Genomic DNA, 22418 nt, shown 5'->3' with positions numbered 1-22418 from the left:
GAATTCTCTAAAGCTTCTTAATTATTTAAATTCTTTTAATTTTTCGAACTGTAATTTTTAAATTTCTAGATCCATCTAGTCTGAAAAGGCGTTCAGAATTTTTGTTATTCTTCTAAAAATACATTATCGAACGCAAACCGTTTCAACGTATCAGTTGAGAAAATCTTAGCATTGAAAATTACAAATCTTTTTTTTTTAACAGAATTAAACGCTTCGGGATATCAGGAAGCAGGTTCATCATATCAGCGTGGACGAAGGGGAAATTTGTCCGTAGACCCTGTTGGCCCCCCACATAAGATTGTCACTTTTGGGTGCTACATGATTGGGTTGTGGCTAGATTCTACTCAAGCAATAGTGCTAAAAGCGGACTTTGAGGGCAATTATGCTCCTTCTGGCACATTGTATTTTGATAGTCACAATTTTTTAATCCGTCTTCTTTATTTAGACGGATTAAAAGTCGTGGGATATATAAATCAAGATGGAACACTTTTGGGAGTCCGAGCACCGAAACCAAACGGTAAATTAATCTAGAATATAATTTTTGGTACACGTAGAACCTGATTGGAGAATTCCAGGAGATTTCATGGTAAAAATCTCGCAGAGGAATTCATTGTAATCTACAATCAAACTCCAAAGATACGAGAAGCTCGAGAATATGGAACTCAAAGAAACGAGCGCGAAAGGGGTTCCCCCTCCTGCGACATTTATATATCGAGGGAAATGCGTGAGAACGCACACAGGCCTACAACGCGCACGTGCATATCGAATTCAAGGTAACGCGCACTCGCATGCGCCTGACTTTAAAGTAGGGCACGGGAGAGGGGGGATATTCAGATCGCTCCTTTGGAGTCGGAGCGCTCGTATCTGTGGAGCATTCGTATATTTGGAGTTCGTATATTTGGAGTTCGGCTTAAGCTGTTAAAAGAATTAATGCGAAGCATAGAAGTAACACAAATAAATAACATAATTTTAAAACATTTACAAGATTTAAAATATTACGATGAATTTTCAGTTTGTAAAGTATTTTATCAAATTTGAAGAGATTCAAAAATATTTTTCCTGATTTTAGAGAGTATCAAAGATATTCAAAATTTTTTTTTAAATTATAAGGGATTCGAAAGGGTTACAATATGTTTGAGAAATTTAGATGTATTTTTAAAAATTTGACAGCATTTTCTAATGTTTAAAGGGATTTCTAGAAATATTTATAGAATAAATTAAATTTTAAGGGATTTCTAGCGATTTTAATGATTTCAAGGAATTTCGTAAGATCTTGAAAGATTTTAAGAGATTGTAGACAATTTTAAACATTTGTGGGGATTTTAGGAGATTACAAGCGATTTAAGGTTTTTTTAATGTTAAGGCTTTACTGATTTTCAAAAGATCTCAAAAATGTTTCTCAAATTTTAAAGAATTTTATATATTGGTTTTCTAAAAATTTTCGTAAATTTAAAGAGATTCAAAATGGCTTTGAAATATATAAAAAGTATTGTGAAATTTTGATACATTTGCAGAGATATTACAGGATTTAAGAGATTCCCAAAAATTTCTGGAATTTTAGGGGATTCTAAAAGATTTCAAGATTTTTCGAAAATTGCAAGGTTTTTCTCTTGATTTGACGGAATTTCCAAGGATTTGAGTACACATTAAATATTTTACTGGGTTAAAACGAGTTTTAAAAAATTCGCGAGAAATGTACAAAATTTGAAATATTATTAAAGATTTCCGGAAATTGTAAAAGATTCTGAAGGACTTAAAGATATTTGAAAAATTTAAACTTGTGTGAAGGAATTATGAAGTATTTTTCTAAGATTTATAGAGACTTCTAGATATTTTTCGAACTGAATGCAATTTAAACGGATCTCAAGGGATTTTTAGCAATTCCAAAGATTTCAATGAATTTCCTAAGAATTTAAAATAGGATTCGAAAGGATTTGAACGTTTTTCATAACGTCAAGGTGTTAAACGGGATTTTGCGGATTTTTCAAGCGTTTAAAGTACATATAATGTCTTTCACTGGTTTTAAAAGATTTAAAAACTATTTCCTTCAAATAAAAAAAAAATTTCCCTGAATTCTAAAGGATTCTATAGTATTTTAACATAGCAAAAACTTAAAGGTGACTGAAAAAGCTTTAAAAGATTTCCTGAGATTTATAGAGATTTCTAGTAAGGTTTGGAAATTAATGAAATTTCAAGGGATTTCCAGGGATTTTTAGCGATTTCAAAAATTTGAAGGGTTTTCGTAAGATTTCAAAACATTTTATAAATTTTGTAAGATATTACAGATTTGTACAAATTTCCTAAAATTATAAGGGATTCGAAGTGTTTCAAAATATTAAAAAATGTAAAGGGTGTTTCAGACAATTTTCCAGGACTTCTTAAGATTGAACGGGATTTCTAGATATTGATGGAAAATAGAGTGAAAGTACTTGAATGCATTTAAAAATTTAAATTTGCTTGAAAATTTTTTTAACGATTTCTTAAGATTTATCGGGTTTTCTAGATATAATTGGAAAATAAATTAAATTTATTGAGGAATTTCAGTGGACTTAAGACTTTCATACATTTTTTCAAATTATAAGAAATTACAATTGATTGAAAGATACTTAAAAAAATTTAAGAGACTCCACGAGATTCCGAAGGACTTCATGAAGTTCATAGAATTTCTAAGGATTTGCTACGATTTAAAGGGTTATCTAGAGAATTTTGGAAAATAAATGAAATTATAAGGGATTTCTAACGATCTTCTTGATAATCAAGAAATTTCGTGAAATTTAGAAAAAAACCTAAAAATAATTCTAGAAATCTTCGAAAAATAAATTGTAAAGTTTTTCAAGGGATTTTTAGTGGTCCCCGAGATTCCGAGGAATGTCCTGAGATTTTGAATGATTTCAAGGAATTTCTTAAGATGCTCAAAAATTGTAAAGGACTTTCAGAGATCTTTGGAAAATAAATGAAATTTCAACGGATTTCAAAGGAGTTTTAGTGTTTTCAAATATTTTAGGAAATTTCGCAATATTCCGAAACATTTTAACAAATTTTGTAGGATTTTAAAGATTTCTACACATTTTTTGGAAGTTTGAGAGAGGTTAAAGGATTTCAATATTTTTCAAAAATTTCAAGATGTTTTAAAGTTCTTTTTATGATTTTCAATTATTTAAAGGGATCTCTAGAAATGCTAGGAAAATGAATTAACTTACCAGGATTTCAAGGGATTTCAAGCGATTTCCAAGATTTCAAGGAATTTTGTAAGATTTCAAAAAATCTTAAAGAATTTTAAAGGCTTTCAAGAATTTCTGAAAATTACAGGAAACTTTAAGCGATTCCGAAGGAGTTTATGATATCTACAAAGTTTAAAAGTGCTTCAAAAAATGTTGGTGGTTTTCCAAATATTTCAAGGATTTTTATAAACTTTTAAAAGATTTCAAGGGATTTTATAAAATTGCAAACAAAATATTTTTCTATATTTTAGAGAGTTTTTAAAGATTTTAACAATTTCCATTGATTACCAAATATTCCGGAAAATTCTAACAATTCACAAGATTTCAAAGGATTTTAAATATTTCTCGGGATTTTAACTTTTTCTTAAGTTTCTTTAATGGAAAACTTTAATTTAATTTATATTTAGAGATACCCAAATGAATCTTTCTTATTTTAATGGATCTTTAGGATTTCCAATGGAAAAATTTCAAGGGATTCCAAAGAATGTGAGGAGGGGGAAAAATGTCTAAGCGCTTCAGAGAATTTTTAGATAAATTTTGAAAATAAGTTAAATGAAATGAAATTTTAAGATATTCTAATTTATTTCTAATATTTATGGAAACTTTAAAGTTTTCCTGAAATTTGAACATTTTTTCAGATATATTCATAAAGAATAAGTTTAAATTATTTTTAAGATATTTCAAATGCAATCTACTTATTTAAATAAATTCCACGGTTTTCAAAGGAATACTTCAAGAGATTTGAAAGGCTTCTAGAGGATTTTAAGAGATTTTAAAAGTTTCAAAGGATTAAAAAGAACTTGTTGTAAGAATTGAGTTTTAAATGATTCTTAGCGATTTGAAAGATGACAAAGAATTTTAAAGGATTTTAAGATATTTCACCAAATTTAAGGAATTTTGTCGAATCCCTAAAGATTTTAATGAACTTCAAACATTTCTAATGATCCTAATAGATTTAAAAAATTTTAACAGATTTCAAAGAGTCTAATATATTAGGAGTGATACGAAATCTTTTGTAATCCGTATTCAAATCTTAATTTTGTCAATTTCATCTTAAGTGTATATAGCCAAATTTCATTTTTGTATTTTGGGTATATGTTTTTTGATTTCACAACTCATTATAAAATAAAAAAGTATTCAAGCATACTAGAAAATTTTGAAAAATGAATATTTATAAACAATAAAGAAGCACTTGTCTTTTTTTCAATTATTTGGTATCCTTAATGAAAACTCCATAATTGAGTATCTTGACCAATGACATATTTTTAAGAACGCGCCAATTTCGGTATTTATATTAGTTGTCGCGAATTTTCTGTTTCAGAAAATTTTCTGTGTTGGGAGTTCTGCAGTATCGGGAATTCTTAGGGATTTTTAAATCTTTAAATCTTTTAATTTTTTTGTGGACAAAAAATGTTTCTCCATTCTTCGGAGGATAATCGGAGGTTTAAGTATTGACGACACTGAATAAAATGGTTAGTTGAGCCAACTATTTAGTGAGTAAGATATAGTAATACTATTTTATTAGTTGATACTGCTATTATATTAGTTCATACAACAATTCCATTAGCTGCCCGGATTATTTAGTTAATACCAGCAACTAAGTAAATGGTTGTCTTAACTAACCAAATAGCAGTAGCATATCTTACAAACTAAATAGCTGGCCCAACTAACCATGTTTTCAGTGTATTAAAAACAATTCCATTAATGAAAAAAATGGTCAAAAATAGAAAAAATAACATTCAATCAAATAAAAGTACGAGATTTCTATCCTTTTTCTTTCAAATTTTGTGTCTATTAAGGATGTAAAGAGATTTTTTCATTGCAGAAAGATGTTTGAAGAATAATTATAATTTTTTGATTACTAGTAATGAAAACCCTTCTTACCTACGTATCAACGATTGTTTCCTTACTGTTTCTTTTTCAAATAATTAGACATAATTCGTTATTTTTAGCTTTATTGTGTATAAGCAAAGATAAGATATATAATTTTTATGTGCAAATTTTTCAATCTTTGCCCTGATGATCAACTTGAAATAAAATTTTCCTAAAAAATAGTTCATTCTTATATAAGTTTTATCCTCCTGTTTAATGCTTTAGAAAACTTTTAATTTTAAAATAGTGATTGTTTAAAGCTGTCTTTTTAAATGGTGACCTCTTTACGAATCAAAAAAATTTTTTTTTTCTACAAATGCTTCAATTTACAATTACTGTTCAGTGTTTAGTTTTAAGAATGATTTTCTAACGTTTAACATTTACAAAATCTTCTTTTTCTTTCAAGCTGGATCGAGGATTGTAGAACCTAATGAATCAACCTGGTATATCTCTTATTCGGCGAAAAAATTTAAGATTAAAATAAATCCTGCTACAGAAAATGTGTTAGGAATCACCCTTATGCCTAGAAATGTACACGAAGCTGAACATACACCCGAAAAGGTTTTAATAGGTGGAATACGATTTTTTGTGTTCAGAGGGCCCTCTGGGGACATTTTGGGAGCTGCGCTTCACCAGTAATATCCTTAATTATGAATTTCACGAAGATTATTCTACAAAAACATAAGAAACAATTGATGAATGTTAGTTAATATTTCTATCACACATATTCTTCGCTAATGACATGAAGGGGTCCAGTCTATTCTGATAATTTTAAAACAGAAAACTAATTATTAAATTTAACCTTTACAATACTGAAGATGGGCGACAACTAAAATATTTCCACCCATAACTTAAGGAAGAAGTTTTAATCCAGAAAATAAAATACTTTTCTGGGCTTCTCTTTCTTGTTCTTAATCGAAATGATCCTCATTAGTTTTTGGAATTTGTATAATTAACGTGAGTGCATGAAAAATTTAGAAAAAATAAAAATGTGATTGTGTGTGATGTTTGTAAGGACTCTGCATTCCATTTAACGGTGGAGGCCTTGTTCTGCATGCTTGTATTTTGAATCTTGGGTGTAACGGTACAACATTATAGTGTGATTAGAAGCAGAAGATGAGAGGGGGTAACCAAAATTCGACAACACCGACAAAAACCCCACAATAATGAGTCACGGGGACATATAGACTGGTTCCGTGAGCCCCTCTACTAGAAAGACGCGCAGCGGATTTGCGTAGGAGGATGCGACCGTAGAAACTCTGAACAAGTGATCCCACCTTTATCATGTAGACGTTCTGCGCTCGCGCTAGGAAACTTAAGAGGAACACGAAGCGACAACCCGTTACCATGGCAATAATAATCCGCACCGTGTTCCTTTTACAAATGGCTAGCGCACGCGCAGTAGCTCCACATGCTAAAGTTGGGGTGACTGCTCTCAAGAGGAAGAAAGATAGGCATTTAAACTCAATAAGGCAGCCAGGCAATTTTCCTCATTGAATCCTCGGCTTTAAACTCTCTTTGGAAACAGACTATTTTGCAGCTATTATTAATAGTAACTACTTGGTCCAGTGGATCAGAGACTCACGTTCACGAGAATTTTCCGGATTAACTTCCAAAGTTACTGAGAAGAAACCCATCGACTCGGTTCAGAGGATCAGGAACTGGCATGAATGGGTAGCAAATTTATTTTTGATATAGTGTTGTCGATTTCCTGCCATCATTTTGTAACGTTTTTCTTTTATTTAGTCTTGCCACATCTTCATATTCTCTCTACTACGATTTCCATTGAACAATAACGATAATAAAATAAATACAATATTCCGTTAATTTTGCATGTCACGGTAATCAACCAAGTACGTTAATTTTGATTCAGGAAAGATCAGGTTATCAAAGAAGTCTTATCTCGAATTTTGTAACTGGTATAATTTAAAGAAGACCCAATTAATAGAATATATAATAGTAAAACTACGCTTGTAAAACTTTAATTGTTTCCTAGAAATAAATGGCATATTTCAAATTTTTTCGGACATTTAAATCAATATTAAGATTCTTTGTGTCAATAAAACCCTTATAATGATAACATGAGTGGATCTAATTACTTAATATCCCTCTTCTTCTAGGATGTAATAATTAGTAAAAAACATAAGGAAAGGAAGGATATGAAGGAGATATTTCTTTAAGATATTTCTATTGCTTGAACAATTAGCAAATTCAATAAATAAAATTAAAAATTGAAAGCTTTCATGGATTTAAAGTTTGCGGGGATTATAGAAATAAAAAATATAAACGTGTATAATGGTTCAAACGGCTCTGTACTGCATCTCGTGTGGAAATTGCCAAATTTTGCCCCAATTACAAGTTCAGTTCCAACTTAGAAAATTGTGTTATGCCTACCACAGGGTTAGTATAGTAAATCAAATTAAAACCAACTCTGGGCCACAGCTCTTGATTGCGGTGGCATTAACCTGGCTGTGCGCTTGTTTTTAGTCATCTCCATATTGAACCTATTGAACACAAATAGATAAAAAGTAGATTCCAAAACGAAAGTAAGTAAATGAATCCCAAGTAATTTAGGTTGATTCATATAACCAAACATACGCATATCCTTCTACCGGTTTTCAAATTTCTAAAAAAAATGGAGGTAAACAAAATAAATGTCTGGGGTGAATATATAATACTGCATTTTGAACATCTTAGATTACGAATCGAGCTTTATTATTCGTTGTGACAAAGGAATCTTTATTTTTTTCTATAAGCATTAATTTTTCTTTATTTCTCCTCTTGCAGGAAAATTCGTTATTCGTAAGGGTCGTACATAATCGCCATTTCACGAACCAATCAATTTGAATTTTTTCTTAAAGTTTAAAAATCTTCAATTAATCTGATTTGAATTGCGTTATACTTTATGTTATGTTTTTCAGGTCAGAGTAAAATAGAATTCATGAAGATCTCTACCATTCCGCTCTCGTCAAGATGTTCGGATCCAACTGTTTGAAATAAAATCATTTAAAATTAATTTATTGTTATTAAAAAGTAAAAATCATCTTTGCATTTATTGCTACTTTTACATTTCAAATTATACTTGCTAATTTTTTATTTTACAGGCGCTGTTTTTGAAAAATATAAATCCACTGAGGATGAAGTCTTTCCTCATCTTGGAATGGTAAAAAAGGTTGATTTTAATTTGGATAAGACTTGAAAACTAAATATAGTCAAGTTGTCGCTAATTTGGTCGGTAAGTTAGGCTCTGGTCGGGTTGGTGTTTCGTTGGTGGTTCGTTCCTGTCTAAATCCCCAATTTGGGGCCAAGTTTTACCTAGTTTGGGCCCAGCTAGCGCCATGGTAAAATTTTTACACAGGATCTAACGTTCCAAACCTTGCTGTGCATTATTGCATCTTTAATTTTGAATTAAAAATTGAGCAATGTTTTTTTTTAACTCATTTACAACCAAAATGTTTATTTTCCTAAACAAAAATACCAATTTTTCAACAAAACAGGTTAATTGTTGACCGAAAAAGATCAGTCTTCAACTTAAAATGGAACACTTTCAATTGCAGTTAAAAAACGAATTTGAGACATAACAACTTCTTTAAATTAAATAAAAATAAATTATAATAATTAATCTACGAACCTTTCAGTATGTACTTTTTTATTCTTGCATGGTTATTATTAAACTACCGTAAATTATGGTTATAATGAAAGCACCGTAAACTATCAAAAATTTCCAGAACTTTATTTTAAGGTTCTAGAGATTACTGTTTCAGGTAATAATATTACCATAAATTAATAATTATTGCATAAAATTCCTGTAATTTATAAAAATTTTGCGAATTAAATTTTGGGTAATGTATGTTTATTTACCACATTCACCTGTGAAATTAACAAGAATTTTTATAAATTTCCGGAAATTTATAAAAATATTTAAAATTGAATTTAGAGTAGTTTATGGTAATTTACTATATTTCCCTGTAAAATAACCATAAATGACCGAGAATTTCCATAAAGTTCTGGCAATTTATAGATATTTTTAAATTTAATTTTGGGCAATTTGTCGTAATTTACTATAAACTACCCTTAACGTTACCGTGAATAATGCTTCCTTTATTCAAAATCTGATATTGTTTGCAATCATGACAGTATTTCGAGAATTAATCAATTGGTGGACGCCAATTAAAAAATGAAGAGAAGAAGAAATATAAAATAATTGAGAATTGTCACTTACGATCATAATAAGCGACGCAGATGCATGTATTTCAAGCTGATTTCTCAAAATCTAGGTACACACCTGAAACAGTACAAAAATATAATTTGATAATAAAATAATAGGACTTTACTCAAATAAATTAGTAACAAGTTTATGCAGTCTATCCTATTTGATTGTTCTATCAATCTAAAATTGATTTTATAATCTTGGAAAATTATAACTTTTCCTGGATGCTAAGGACAGGCCCTCTCAACTCTAATGGGCGAATATGAAGAATTATGATTATTATTTCAGGCATTTCATTGGTCTCCGAATGAGCATTTGAAATAATTTTCAAGTCTCAAATGTATTCCTCTGAATGTAGGTCACCTGAACACCTTTCAAAGAAACTATTCGCTTGGCGATATTAGACTAAATAATTGTTAATAAAGAAATTAATTGCAATAATATTTACCTAATTTTCAACTTTCTTTCATTTAACAGTGCGTACTAGTCACTTATAATAAAATTATATCTTCCTAATGCAACCTCCACATATCAAGTTAGTCATGGCCGTCGACATTTAAACTAAAGCCGGGATGTATAGAAATAGTCATGACCGTCTACATACAAAATGAGGTATTTTCACTTCAATCACTAGCTAACTTCACTTCGTTGAATGCTGAGGGATAAAAACTGACTAAATGCATGGGATTCGGTTAATTTTTGCACTTTTTTCTAATGTCTTCGTAAAAAGTAATGTTCTATTCCACTTTAGCAAGTTTATTGGATGACGTTTAAATTCATATTTTCCCTTTAGCATTTATATAAATCTCTTGAACAACTGTTCTGAAATATTACATAAATAACAGAGAAATAATTTCAATAGAGGTTTTCATAAAAATAACATTTTGTTTACAGGGAAACTATTAAAAAGTGCTCTAGTCTCATGCCATGCAATGCAAAAAGCCGGGAATGGTGGGACAACTAACGCCGCAGTGGAGAAATTAGGAACTAATCAAATTAGGACAGTAAGGTAGCATCATTTTGTTTTCAGATTCATAGGGCTGGAATCTTTTCACGTGATAACGTTTCATGTCAAACTTTCATGTGTTTCATGAAACATAGTGATAAGAAGAAAAATTATTTCGTGCATGGGCAGATCGATATGGTCTCTAAGGTCAAGTTAGGATTTTTTCTTATCAGTAAGAATTTTTCAGCCGCTACGTTTAAACCATTACAATGTTTCATCAAACTTTTCATCAGGTTAAAGTTTCATGAAACTTTACATCCATACTCATCGTGAAAAACAAATTTCTGTTTTTATAATACTATTGTATTTACCTTATTTTTCATGTATGAAACTAGCAACTGCAAGATTAGTTAACTTTAAACTTCCGCAGAAGATCTAGTGGAAATTGTTTGAACGGCCTGGCATTAATTTCGATGCAGATGGTCACGACTCAGTTTTTACATCGTGGCTTTGGTGGTTTGAATGTCATGTAGGTTTTGACTAACCTAAGATTTGGATATTATATCATGCTGAGTACAATTTTTATTCCAAGGTTCTAATAGTCACTGTTAAATGGGAGGAAACGAAAAGTTAGGTTATTATTATTATAATTTACCTGTTTATTAACATCCTCACAGAAACACGAGAGCCTGCATGAAAAAATGCATGGACATAAAAGAAGCTAGAGAAGTATGCCAGGACAGGAAAGTATGGCGGCAAATATTTAATAAAAAGAGTGTCAGTAGAGTGAATGACGCCGGAAACAAAGACCTTGGCTATTACACTACTCCTTCCCCCTGCCGAGTGAGTCTCGCCTACCTCGAAAGGGAAATGGCTTAATGGTGTAATAATAATAATAAAAAAAATAACGCCCGACAAAATCATCTAGACAGTTGACTGACACTTTATAGACGACACTTCACGTTGCTCTGGATGATAAAAAACAGTGTCTAAATGCTGCTTTTCCACTAGATTCTCTGAATGAAACTGTGTGGCTCAAATTTGTTGCAACTCACTTGAACACCGATTTCGGTGTACATTGGAGGATCGGCGATTTTCTGTGAGTGCAAGTTCCGGCCAACTGTTGACGCTACATGTCGGCGCACGTGATTGAATTTGAAGGTTTGAAAATTCAAAGTGTCAAACGGTGCCAAAGTATTAGAAAGTTTATATTTGATTTGCGAAAATAAATCCGATAAGTATACGGTTAAAAAAACGGAGGTGTGTCGTTTTCGCGTTTGCTTTCTACATTTTCGGTTGGAGGACTATTTACGTGATCCGCGAAATTTGTTTAAAACAAAAATAGTGCCTTCCGTCTTGTTGCCTAAAAAAGAGGTGAAGTATCTTCCTGCAGATTCTCAGGCTGTCGTAGCCGGTGATGTTGACGCTAATTTGAATATTTCAATCAATTTAGGGGGTAAAGAAATAGAAAATATTGAAGCAGCAGAAATTTCTACTCCAAGCACTCAGTTTTTTCCAATTAATTGCCGCAATTGGCTGCCGAATTCACCAGGAAGCAGTGGTTTGGTTAGAAAAAGTCATCTGTGCGAATTTTCATCGCCTGTTTCCAGTCACGGTCCCGGAAAACGCATAACACGAAAGTTTAACATGGATGTTCCGGAACCGAAGGAGGAAATTTCGAAAAAGAAAGAGGAAATCCAAAGACCTCTGAAATGTACGAGAAGGTTTTGAATGCAAGAAAAGAAATCGATAACTTAAAAACTAAAAATAAACGGTATTGTTTTTCACATATTATACCTAATATAAATTTTGAAATCCAATATACAAAAGCAGCTAAAAAGTAAATTTCAAAGCATCAATATGTGACGACGTTTATTATCGTATTATATATAAATTTGAGAATCGTTTGTATTTACCAATATTTGCAAAATCGATTATTTCCTCTTATTATGAAGACGGTAAACAAAATGAAAATAGTAGAAGCTCTTATAATTAAATTAAATTAATTAATAATGTTCAATGTTATTTTGGATTTTGAAACAGTACATTTCTTTTAAAGAAAAATTGAATTATTAATAAAAGAATTCTCAGAGGAGAAAATATTCTTCATAATAAGAAAGATTAATATTTTTTATATTTCCGTTAATGGATTTTCAAACATTTAAAAACATTTAAAAAATCATTTAATATTAATTTGAAAACTCTACAAATTATTTTAAAAAGATGGTTTCTTATTCTCAAAATGTGGGCATAAATGTTTAATCTTTCCTATTTTTGATAATTTCCATATTTTCATCGTTTTCTATTTTTTTCTTCTGCCGTGAATGGATTTTCAAAGATTTTTGAAAATTGTTTAAAAAATAACTCAAAATTTGTTTAAAACAATTTAATTTGCTTTAAAAAGATTGTTTCTTCTTCCTTAAATGTAAAGATAGCTGTAAACATGGTTTCTTTCTCAATTTTTCCCCAGATTAATTACGGATTTTTATGAGTTTTAAGGGATATGGAGGAATTCGACGAATTTTAACGGATTTTCAGTTATTATAAAACATTCAGAAGAATTTCAAGAAATTATGTTTTAAAACTTTGTAGAATTCTTAATTTTTTAACTTTGTAATTCTAGATTTTAAAACACTAAACTTCTTGTATAAAAATATTGAATTATTAATTAAGAAATTCTTAGAAGAGAAAATATTCTTCATTATGAGAAAGATGTATATTTTTTTATATTGCTGTGAATGGATTTTCAAATATTTTCAAAATAATTCAAAAAATAATTCAATTTCATTTAAAAACTATATAATTTATTAAAAACAGATTGTTTCTTATTCTCTAAATACAAACATAAGTGTTTCATCTTTCCTCTTTTTGACTATTCTCATATTTTCCTTTCTTATCTTTCTTTTGCTCCTAATTTTTCTTTTTGTTTCCTATTTCCCCCCTATTTTACCGCTTTTCCTGCTGTTTTCCTCCTATTTCCTGCCAATCTTTTCGACCCACATACAGGTATGCGAATAGAATAAGCAAGCTTGCAAACAACATCAAAGCAAACTTGTTTGCAGACAAAATAAGTACCCTAACAAATCTTCAGCGAAGTTTTATAGAAATGGTCTTAAGAAATTCAAATAAACAACCTAATGGTAGGTGATTTACAAGAGATGAAAAGCTGTTGTGTCTTTTAATTTATAAAAGATCGGCTGCAACATATAGATACGAGGGTGGTTCAAATATGATCGAGACAAACGCTGTAGTTGGTGCGCATGTATGTTTTGTAGGTCGTGGCTTGAGTATGCGATAGTTGGGTCCCTTACGAACAGTGTGGTATAGTTTCCGTCGGGAGCGCATGTGTCATGCGCGTGCTACGACCATGAGTGAACGTTTAGTGCCGACCGCCGTTGCGCAACGTATTGTCATTCGTTTTTTAGTGCGGGAAGGCGTTAAAAACACGGAAATTTTTCTGCGTTTGCGAAATCAGTTCGGTAGTGAGTGCCTTAGTAGGGCTGCCGTGTTTAAATTTGCCAAAGGATTCAAGGATGGTTGCGAAACCGTCGAGAATGAGCCGCATGATCGTCGACCGCGAACCAGCATGACACCAGACAACATTCATCGCAAACATTCCAGCACGAAGTGCGATTCTTCTCCAGGATAACGCGCGCCTTCATACCCGTACCACGCGTCTCACGCTCGATACAATATCGGAATTGGGGTAGGAGGTACTGTAGCCCCCCCCCCACAGTCCAGATTTATCACCCTGCGACTACCACATGTTTGGACCACTGAAAGAAGCCCTCGCAGGTCAAAGATTCAACACCGACGACGAGGTAGAGGAGTTCGTGCGCACATAACTGTCCGAGTTGCCCAAGGAATTCTTTGATAACAGGATCGAAAAACTTACTGAAAGGTGGGCAAAATGCGTAACTTGTAAGGGGAAATACCTAGAAAAACTGTACATTTTTGTAAATTTTTTCGATGGTAAATAAACGTGTCAGAGTATTTGTCTCGATCATATTTCAACCACCCTCGTACTTAGGAACTATTCTGTCACTTCCAAGTCCAACATTAGTGAACAAGCTACTCACACCGATTCGTCTTGATAGCGGTGTAGCTCAGACCATGAAAGGCCTACTAAAGGATGCTGCCAGAAGAATGACTGATGAGCTTGATAAATTCTGCGTTCTCATGTGATACGAAGTTTCTCTGAAATTGCACTTGTAGTGTTCTGCACGAAAGGCCGAAATTATTGGTTTTCAGGATTGGCGAAAAAATCGTACCAATCAGTATGCAGATCACGCTCTTGTATTTATGCTAAGAGGAATTAAAAAATTACTGGAAAATTTATCCTACATACAACTTTTGTGGTGGACAAACAAGACACAAACAGTTAGCGTGGCGTATTAAGGATGTCGTCAGAGCTGTAACCGCAGCTGAATTTAATATCGCAGCCACAGTTTGTCATCAGGGATCATCTAACATGAAAGCAATCAAATTGTTACAGATAGATACTGACAAAGTCAGGGAAGAGAAGCAAATTTTTCAGTGTAAGCCCTTTCTTATATTATGAAATTTATATTTTTTCATTCCCAGTAAATTTATTTATTAGTACTATTAAATGTTTGAAGATTGGGCGATTCTCATTGATAATGTCGAAATTATTCATTTATATGATCCACCGCATATACTAAAATGTATGAGGAATAATCTTCTGACCAAAAATTTGGAACTTGAGATAAAGGCCAACGCTGCAGAAGAGGAGAGAAGGGTCGCTGACTGGCATCATGTCATCAAAGCATATTTAAACGATTTGTATTCTCCTCGAAGGAATCGTATGGTGCCTGATCTAATGGACGAACACGTCTACCTCGACAAAATAAATAAAATGTGCGTCAAGTTCATGATGCAGGTCTTTAGTAAAAAATTGTCCAATTTCATGGATCTTCTTTAAAGATCACCAGGTAATGTTCAGCCATAGAATGTGAAGTTTAATTAAACAATTAATTAAAAGAAGTCTTAAATTGATAAACACTAATTAAAATTTGGAATCATTGTCATCTGTCATGTACCCTCATTGCTGCACTCATGTAAATAATACTGCAATTTCGACTTAAAATAATTATTTAAATTTTCCAGAAACCTGGGATACGGCAATTGGTGAAATATCAATCCCTCCAGAATCTTGACGAACAGCCTACGTGCTTCAATTATTGAACGACATAGGGTTAGGAATTAATGGCGATGATTGCGGTCTTCATTCTCGTCGAATTCCATGGACTAAGAATTCTTACCATGACGAATTTTTTGGAGAAGCTCGGGCAGCATTGAAAAAAATGCAGTTTGTTGATCGCGAAACGAAGAAGCGGTCTCAGACAAATGCACCGTGCTTACAGAATTTTATTGAAACTCTTCGAGGCTTTCGAATGCTGTGGAAAAAGTTGAAGGGTCTTGGTTTTACAAGCTCCTGCATTAGAAACCTGAATGAAGATCCCCTAGAAACATTTTTTGGAACCACAAGCCGCGACTTTAAAAGCAACAAGCCAACGTGTTTTTAATTAGAAGCAATATACCAATCATTACTCGTCACGAACTTAACTTCGAAACACACACCGGGTTGTAATTGTGAAGCTGATACCGGACATTTCATTATTGCCTGTACAGATTCACTACTGCAAGGATCAAATGATCAAAATGAAGATCTTCCAGAAGAGGTGGACGAAGTGGAAGATTGTACACAGTATAATCTTGCGCCACTTGCTCTGAAAATATGAAAACGAAGGCTACTGAAAATTCAAAAAGTACTTGATTATAAGACGTATATTTTCATGAAAAGCGAATGCTGGGTAAAATTCTGCCTTATTATTTGCCAAACACAGACCTCGAGAAGAAAGAAGCACAGCAGCTTACACCAAAATTGAATTTCTCTTTCCTATTGTGCTTGAAGCATAAACAAGAAATTGTTGAAAGTTTCAAGAAAATTTGCCTCGAAAAATTCTGTCAATCAACTTTGACTTTTATTAATCAAATTTTTAGAGGGAGAATTATACCTAGAAGCGAAAATCTGTCTCCCCCAGTAGAGCAAGCACTAAACTGTTATTTGAAAGCTCAACACAAGGACAGAAGAACAGAAATTCTTAGGGTTGTTTACAGTACAAAAAATCTAGCTGATTCCAAATTTAAAAAACCACCGCTTCCCGAAATAAAGGTTCCATAAATAAATTAAAGTTGATGTAACATGAGTGCTAATTTTAACTACCTAAAATTTCTAAAAAACTTTGTACAAAATGAAAATAAATGTAAATCTCAAATTACCTTCTGTAATGGATGCGATTAAATCATTTAAATTTGAAAAAATTGTTAATCTTCATACAAAAAATTATTTACATTGTAAGACTTCTAATGATAACTATGTATTTAATTTCAAAAACTAACATTTTTGAACGTGCCTAATTTTAATCGTTTTAAATTAGAAAATTTAAATATTTGTTTCATGACTTTACATTTTTATATTTTCAGAATTGGTGAACGTTTTCTGCTTGAGGTTATCCAAGGTTATTTATGCTGTGTAGTAAATTTAGAAATTAATCTTCTTGCGGTTCAGAGTTGTCCATTTAACGAATGCTTTCAAGTTTTCAAAATATTGTGGAATTTTATCATTGCTTAATTTAAGGAGGAGGGGTGGGTAGAGGCATATTTTGTTCTAAAAAATTTTCAATGACAAATGAAGGACAGAATCCGGGATCCGGTCGGTTAATCCGGCCAAATAGCGGTTAAGAAATGTTGCTTCAGGCGAGAAATTGGTAATTTTTTTTTGTCTTTTGAGGCTCATCGTAAATATTACGGTGAACTTTAAAAGTCAAATCAAGTGAACCAATTCTGGCAAGAAAATTGGACTAGAATTTTATTCCCTGATGATAGAATCTCATAGCAATTTGGAAGCAACGTGGTGATTTAAGGTTAGGAAGGAAGAAAGTAAAAACTGTATACACAAGACTATATTTTCAAACTAATTACTAATTATTAATTACTGAAATAAGGTTGATTTTAACTACGAGTCTCGTTTTTATTTGCGAACTTCGAAGAGACGAAGCGACATGAGTGCAAGAAGCATTCTCGTTCCAGGTGCGAAACTGAAAATTACTGAGTGTCTATGCAGAGCAGACGCTATATATGGCGGTAAATTTGAAATTGTACAGGCTAAACATGGTCTTTATATGGAGAAGTTTATAAAAATTGTATCATTTCTGTTGTTGTACATAGCAGATTCGATAACAGTTTAATTTAAAATTTTAAATTATTCAAAAAAATTTGATCTGTTTTTTAAAAGAATTTAAAAAGAGCTGGGCTACCCCAGCCAGGGGTAGCCCGGCCGGGATCCGACCAGAAACCTTGTAGTATTAGGACCAACCTGGGAAATTTGTACACGGGAAATGGAATTATATAAAATAATAAGCGTCAAAAAACTTCTTTTTTTAGAAAAATGCAATTTACTTTTTCTCTTCGAAAACATACAAAAAATACCATATTGCTATAGCTTTTATGAAAAAATAGTGTCTATCCCTTAATCAGCGCTGCCTGTATCACATATCACTACATAAATGGTAGACTCAAGAACATGTTGGAAGCAAAATTCAAAATCTTGAGATTTTCTTGATATTGATTATTTTGATAAAAAAACCTCTGCATTTTCTAAAATACTTGAATTCCTCGATCATCCTGAATTACTTGAATAGTCAGAATTCCATAAATTCCTTGAATATCCTGAATTTCCCGGTAACCTGAAAATCCCTTAACTCCTTAAATTCACTGAAATCATGAAATTCCTTGAATTCTACGAAGTTAATGAATTCCTTAAACACAAAATTACCTAACTGCTCTGTAGTCTCCATAAACTTGCAAATTCCCAAAATTTCTTTAAATCTTACTCCTTGCGATTTCGGCTTTTAAAAAATTTAAAAAAATTGAAATATTTCCCTCATCCTATCATTTTGGGCTTTTTCTAGGCACCAATGCCGATTTTTGGGCTCTTTTATTATTCTAAAAAAATGGGACTTTTTTTGGAGATGCCGGACGCCAGGACCTTCACTACATACAATTGGGAAGAATTAAAAAAATCAATCGCGGCAGCATTTTTTACTTTTGTTTGCCTTTTTTGGACACGGATGCCGATTTTTGGGCTCTTTTATTATTCTAAGAAATCTAATTTTTTTGGAGGTGCCGGACGCCAGCACCTCCACTGCATACGATTGAGAGAATTGAAAAAAATCAACTACTGCAGCATTTTTGGGCTTTTGTTTGTCTTTTTTGTGCACCAATTACCATAAAAATAAAGATTAAATTAAATTAAATTACCATAAAAATAACTTTCACACCTAACCTTAATGTACGCATATACGAATTTTGTGCTATTTATGGGCTCCCTAAAACACTTTCAGGTTTTAAAAAAAATCTAACCCTTGAAAAAATCTCAAAGAAAAAGATTTGCATTAAGTACGAGAAAACATGTATACCGAATGTTCGAACTAGCTTTGATGTCCCTGAAAATAAGAAATAATAGTATATAAAAACAACCCATAACACTGATACCTACCCCTGACTAAAAAACAAAAAAAAAATCAATGATTTTGTGGTGTTCACAAGAAACCCTCGAAAAACTTATAAATAGAAAAAATTATAATATTCACCTTCAATAAACAATAAACAATACTCACAGCCCGACATTAATTAAAACCGCCGAAACAATCTAAAATTAAAGCTAACCACCCATAACAAGTTTCAAACACTCTAGCTAATAAATCTATCTACAATCTCCCCCCCCCCCTATTAGTAGTGGAAAATTCAAATAATTTCCAGGACTCCTACGCAGTTTTTAATTGTTAAAATAATTTTAGCTTATTTAAACAATTATTAATTCCCAAAAAATGTTAAAAATAATCGTATTTTCTAATTAAAATGTAATGGGTGGTCAACTTTTGGAATAGTAAATTTGTTTAAAAACTTTATGTAATTCATTATTGTTTATTGACCAAATTTCTAAACTTGGAGTCAGAGATGTAAAATTGGTTTTCAAATTGGTACCCTATACTAATTTTTTATTGTATATTCACAAAACTGTGATACGTTTCTTCCAATTTTTCAGAAATCTCTATTTGTTTAAAGAAATGTTCTGGCTCAAATACGTTTATTTTATAACTTAGAAAAATAAAACATAATAAAATACATGAAATTATTTTCTTGGAATGTATAGGGCATAGAAAGAATAAATTTAACAAATTTTAATGGTTATAACAAATACGATATGTTTAAACAATAATTTTTTTTAAACATTATTTTCAAAAAAATTTTCAATTTGCTTTAAATTAAGTATGGATGGCTTACATCTTTTTCGGTGCATTTGACAGTAATCTATGAATATAAAGCTGACATACTGGAAGACAAAAAATATATCAATTAATATATACCTACGAAAATAATTATATCTATTATAGTTTATATTATTTTTACAAAATTTTAATCTGAAACTGCTCGAACGAATAACAGTTGTTTAAACAATGAAATTGCCTTTTAAGAGAATTCAGTAGTTCTCAAAGTCATTAAATATTATGTTGATCAAAGATAATTCCATCTGAAAATTATTTTTAGAAAAATAATTGTTTAAACAAATTATATGTATTTGCGAAAATAAAAAATAGGTTATTTATTTTTTCTATACACTATACATTTAGAAAAATAATTGTGTGTATTCTATTTTGCTTCCTTTTTTGAAATTTATCAAAAAAACTGCTTAAGTAAAAAGAAAATTGTTTAAAAAGATAAAGATTTGTAAATAGGTATAAGAAACGTAATAAAATTTTGTAATTATTCTACGAAAAGTAGGATAGGATCCCAATTTAGGAAAAATTTAGACATTTTCAATTAAATCTTTTAGAAATTTATTGAATAAAGAATTATTAATTGTTTAAATAATTACATTATCTTCCTAAACAAATGTACTGCTCTAAAAAAACTAGGATTGGTACCAAAGAAGAGCTAAAAAAAAGCCTTAAACTCACATGTACTTACGTTTAGCTTGAGTGTATATTTTATTTTAAGGGTAATTTTTAGAAGATAGGATTGTTAAAAAAATTATTGTCTAGCTTTTTAAAAATCAAAAAGGCCCAAAAGTCTGGCGCAATTGATTTTTTTTTATGTTCTCAATTTTCTGTAGTGGAGGTGCTGACGGCCGGCAACTCCACTTAAAAGCCCAAAATAATGGGATAAAGAAAATACTCAAATTCCGTTATGAAATTCCCAATATTTCTCACATTCTATAATTTCCTCGAATTAAGTGAACTCTTTAAATTGTGTGAATTCCATAAAATTCACAAACTCATTTAGTTCCTTGAACTCTTTCATTTCCATAAATTCCCGGAAATTCATGAATTCCTGAACATACGAATTCTGTAAGATTCATGATTTACCTGAAATTCAACGAAAATCTAATTCACCGAATTCCCTAAATTCCCTGATTTCTCTCAATCCCCTAAATTTTCTACATATCCTAGAATTAACTGAGAAACCTGAACTTCTTTAATTTTCTGAAATCTTTAAATTCCATCCATTTCAAATATTTTTGAAATTCTTGGATTCTCTAGACTCCTTGAATTCCAGGAATGACCCGAATCCTATAAATTTTATCATTTGTAAATAATCTAAAATCTTTCAGACAATCCGAATTCCCTGTAATTTACGTGTCAATGTTTAGAATTCACTGCATTCCTGAAATAATCTGGAATTTTTTTAAATTCCAGAAATACATGACTTCTTAGAATATTCCGAATTCCCTGAATTCCTCAAATCCTCGGAAATGCCGAATATTTATGAATTGCGTTAAATTCCCCGCAACCTTAAGATTATGAAACTTTGTAATGTTACAGAATTATTTGAATTCCCTAAATTTATAAATTTTTCGGAAAATTCTGAATACCCTGAATATTCAGAATTACACTAAATTCTCTAAAGTCCTTGAATTCTTTAATATCCGCCAAATCCTTAAATTAAACTATGGATCTAAGCTCTTTTAAATCTCTCAAGTCATTATATACCGCTGAATCCAAATCTGAAGTTGGATTTAAGAATTTTTGAAAGGCGCATCCAATATGGCAGACGAGTTTTTAAAAAATTAGGGGATTTTAATTAAGCTTGGCACCTGGGGTTTCTTGGGATCTCTGATAACGAATCTGAAGTCAGATTTTATTAATTCAAAATGAGGATCGAACATGTTTAACAAATTCTGAAAAAGCTGTTGGATAATAATAAAACTTGTCACATGGGTTTTTTTAAGGCTGAATACGAGTCCGGAGTCCGATTTGAAAAAAATTCAAAATGGCTGATGCAATATGGCAGACGATTTTTCAAAAAATTATTGGATTTTCTTGTAATTCGGCATACTAAGCCCGATTTGCAAAATTCAAAATCGCTGATCCAATATGACAAACGAGTTTTCAAAAAATTAGTGGTTTTTATGAAACTTAGAATCTGGGGTTTTTTGGGGACCCTAAGAACAAATTCAAAGTCCGATTTTATCAATTCTAAATGGCGGATTCAACATGGTGGACAAATATTGAAAAAGATGTTGGATTTTAATCAAACTTGTCACTTAGGGGTTTTTACGCTGATTACGAATCCAGAGCCCGATTTCAAAATAATTAAAAATGGTTGATCCAATATGGCAGACAAGTTTTTAAAAAATTAGTGGCTTTCCATAAAATTTGGTATCTGGGGATTCTTGGATTCTGATAACGAATCTAAAGTCAGATTTTATCAAATTCAAAATGACGAATTAAACATGGTAGACAATTTTTCAAACAAATCTGTTAAATTTTAATATTAGCATTATTTTTGCAGAAGCATCAAAAAAGTAAGGAGGCGGAATAAAGCAAGAAGCGGATTCGGCAGAAAATTGTTCTCTTTGTTTGAAAATTACTTCTCAACTAAAAATTCAACCATTGCCTTTCCCACCAAAAATTTCTCTTGTTTAATTAAAAATTAAACTACTTAGATGGTATTCCTATTAGCTTATGAAAAACTTATTTTTCCAGTAGAAGATTCTTCATTTTTGTTGAAAATTTGTTGGCTAAAAATTAAAGTACATTTCTCAAATTTCGTTTTTCCTGGATAAAATAGATTTCAAAAATTT

The 22418-nt window shown here is 31.3% G+C and overlaps 1 protein-coding gene across 1 annotated transcript; it reads left to right on the top strand.

Annotated features, from left to right (window-relative positions):
• Positions 1 to 209: 209 nt before the first annotated feature.
• Positions 210 to 6118, top strand: LOC117169656. The gene is made up of 2 exons (XM_033356133.1): positions 210 to 517; positions 5500 to 6118. Exons 1-2 carry the CDS (start codon positions 319 to 321, stop codon positions 5730 to 5732), a joined length of 432 nt encoding a protein of 143 aa, XP_033212024.1. The 5' UTR covers positions 210 to 318; the 3' UTR covers positions 5733 to 6118.
• Positions 6119 to 22418: the final 16300 nt, after the last annotated feature.

The sequence above is a fragment of the Belonocnema kinseyi genome, chromosome 3, assembly GCF_010883055.1.
Source record: "Belonocnema kinseyi isolate 2016_QV_RU_SX_M_011 chromosome 3, B_treatae_v1, whole genome shotgun sequence".
NCBI classification, from domain to species: domain Eukaryota; kingdom Metazoa; phylum Arthropoda; class Insecta; order Hymenoptera; family Cynipidae; genus Belonocnema; species Belonocnema kinseyi.
This window is presented reverse-complemented; position numbering and strand designations above follow the sequence as displayed.